Source organism: Emiliania huxleyi (genome assembly GCF_000372725.1).
Source record: "Emiliania huxleyi CCMP1516 chromosome Unknown EMIHUscaffold_135, whole genome shotgun sequence".
NCBI classification, from domain to species: domain Eukaryota; phylum Haptophyta; order Isochrysidales; family Noelaerhabdaceae; genus Emiliania; species Emiliania huxleyi.
Genome location: NW_005201240.1, coordinates 341,782 through 343,499, shown reverse-complemented (window position 1 = coordinate 343,499; position 1,718 = coordinate 341,782). Strand labels below are relative to the sequence as shown.

The window sequence follows — 1,718 nt, the reverse complement described above, 5'->3', positions numbered from 1 at the left end:
CACTGCTACTCTGTACTGCATGCAACTCAGCAGTGGTCGCAAGCGTCGCAAAGGGCAGGGAGGCAGCCTCGCGCGCTGTCGAACGCCCCCCCGGCCCAGACAGAGGCATCACAATCATGCTCTGGCCAGCGTCTGGTGGCTCGGCATTGCGCAACACACGCCGCAATCAGCCTGAGAGCAGATGATGGGGTGGGCGCGGGTGGACGAGAGTGGAGCCGAGTTGGGTGGGAGAGGGAGCACGCACGTGCAGCGGTGCCGAGAGTGGGTTGAGATGGCACCGCCTGCGGCCGCCCGGGCGACGGCTTGCGCAGGTATGTTGTTCATGTCCTTATCCGCCGCCGCTTGGCTGCAGCAGCCAATGACGCCGCCTTTGCGAAGCGGCGTCTGGACGCGCTTGGCGGTTGACGCCGGCCCGCCACTGCGCCTCGTGCGCGTCCACCTCCGTCGAGGTCGACGCGTCGAGATCGGAGCGCATCACCGAGATGCCAGAGCCCGCCTTCGCCGACATGATTCCCCGCCCGGATAGCTCGGTGAGTGTGCCGTCGCCCGAAACGGAAAACCGGACACGGGAAAATAAGGTAAGCTAACATCGAAGGCTAAGCTCAAAACATAAACAGCGAGGAAACGCACTCTCTCACGTTACAAGGGACATTCTGCAGAGATGCAGGGAGGAGCTCAGCCTTCGAGGAGCTCAGGCGCTTAAGAAAGCGCCAAGAGGGGGGGTGCCACAAAGGTGTGGCGGAGAGGTGACGCCGCGGTGCCCACTGGTGCCCGCAAGGTGCACCGGCCTTGGAAGCCGCCCGCCGGGCCAGCAGCCGCCGCCAGCGCTGTCGCCACGCTGCTGGCCACGGCCCGCGTGCACGCTGCTCGCGCCATCCTCCTGACCAACCCTCTGCGCATGCACAATTGCATCCGTTTCGCCGCGCGAGCCATGGTGAGGCCGTAGAGGTGCTAGGTAGGGTAGAAAGGTGAAGAACAGCCAGGCTCGGACTGGACACCAACGCGGTATGGGTGGACGCTAGACAGTAGACAGATGATTGATGACGACACGCACGAGCGACACACAGACACAAACAGGCTCACAAGACACACAGCCAGCGGGCTGGCCTGCCACACACCCTGAGTAGGCGTACACATAACTCAAGGCCACATCCTCCCTGTCGCCCCCCCCAGCGGCACTCCAAGGTGCCAAGAGAACAAACAAACGCAAGGGCACAAGTGCGAGGCGTGAACCGCGCCATTCGCTCTCACCTGGCAACCCTGTCTGCACGTCTTGCGCGCGCGTGAAAAGGGCCCTTAGAGTTGTTTGGTATTGCTAAAAATCTCTCTCTCAAACAACAGACAGACAACAGGAAGTGACATGCGAGGCTAGAGCAGGCTTGCTCTACCTCCAGCAATCTCTCCGGCCGGCGAGGCACGGACGAGACCGTGTGTGGGGTCTAGTGAGGTGTCTATGGACGCCCTCCTCAGAGGCTAGGTGCTGAGACGAACTAGGAGCGTGTGAAAAAGAATTCAAGGTGAGAGCCGCCAAGCCGCCTCCCTCTTGCTCCGCCGCCGTCTTTCCTCGCCGCCCTCTCTACCGCCATCAGCATCGCAGTCTCCGCAGGTCTGTCCACCATGCTCCTCCTTTGCTTCCCGCTCGCGCTCGTCTCTCTCTCCGCTCCGCGCGACGAAGTTTCCTTTGATTTCGGTTGGCGTTCACAACCGGGCTCAGCACG

The 1,718-nt window shown here is 62.3% G+C and overlaps 1 protein-coding gene across 1 annotated transcript in view; it reads left to right on the top strand.

Annotated features, from left to right (window-relative positions):
* Positions 1 to 1,617: 1,617 nt before the first annotated feature.
* Positions 1,618 to 1,718, top strand: part of EMIHUDRAFT_467296 (hypothetical protein) — a gene marked incomplete at its 5' end in the record, with an annotated part of 4,821 nt that continues 4,720 nt past the window's right edge. Inside the window, one exon of the mRNA XM_005788461.1 lies at positions 1,618 to 1,674. Coding sequence (XP_005788518.1) covers positions 1,618 to 1,674 — 57 coding nt within the window. The remainder of the gene's footprint in view (positions 1,675 to 1,718) is intronic.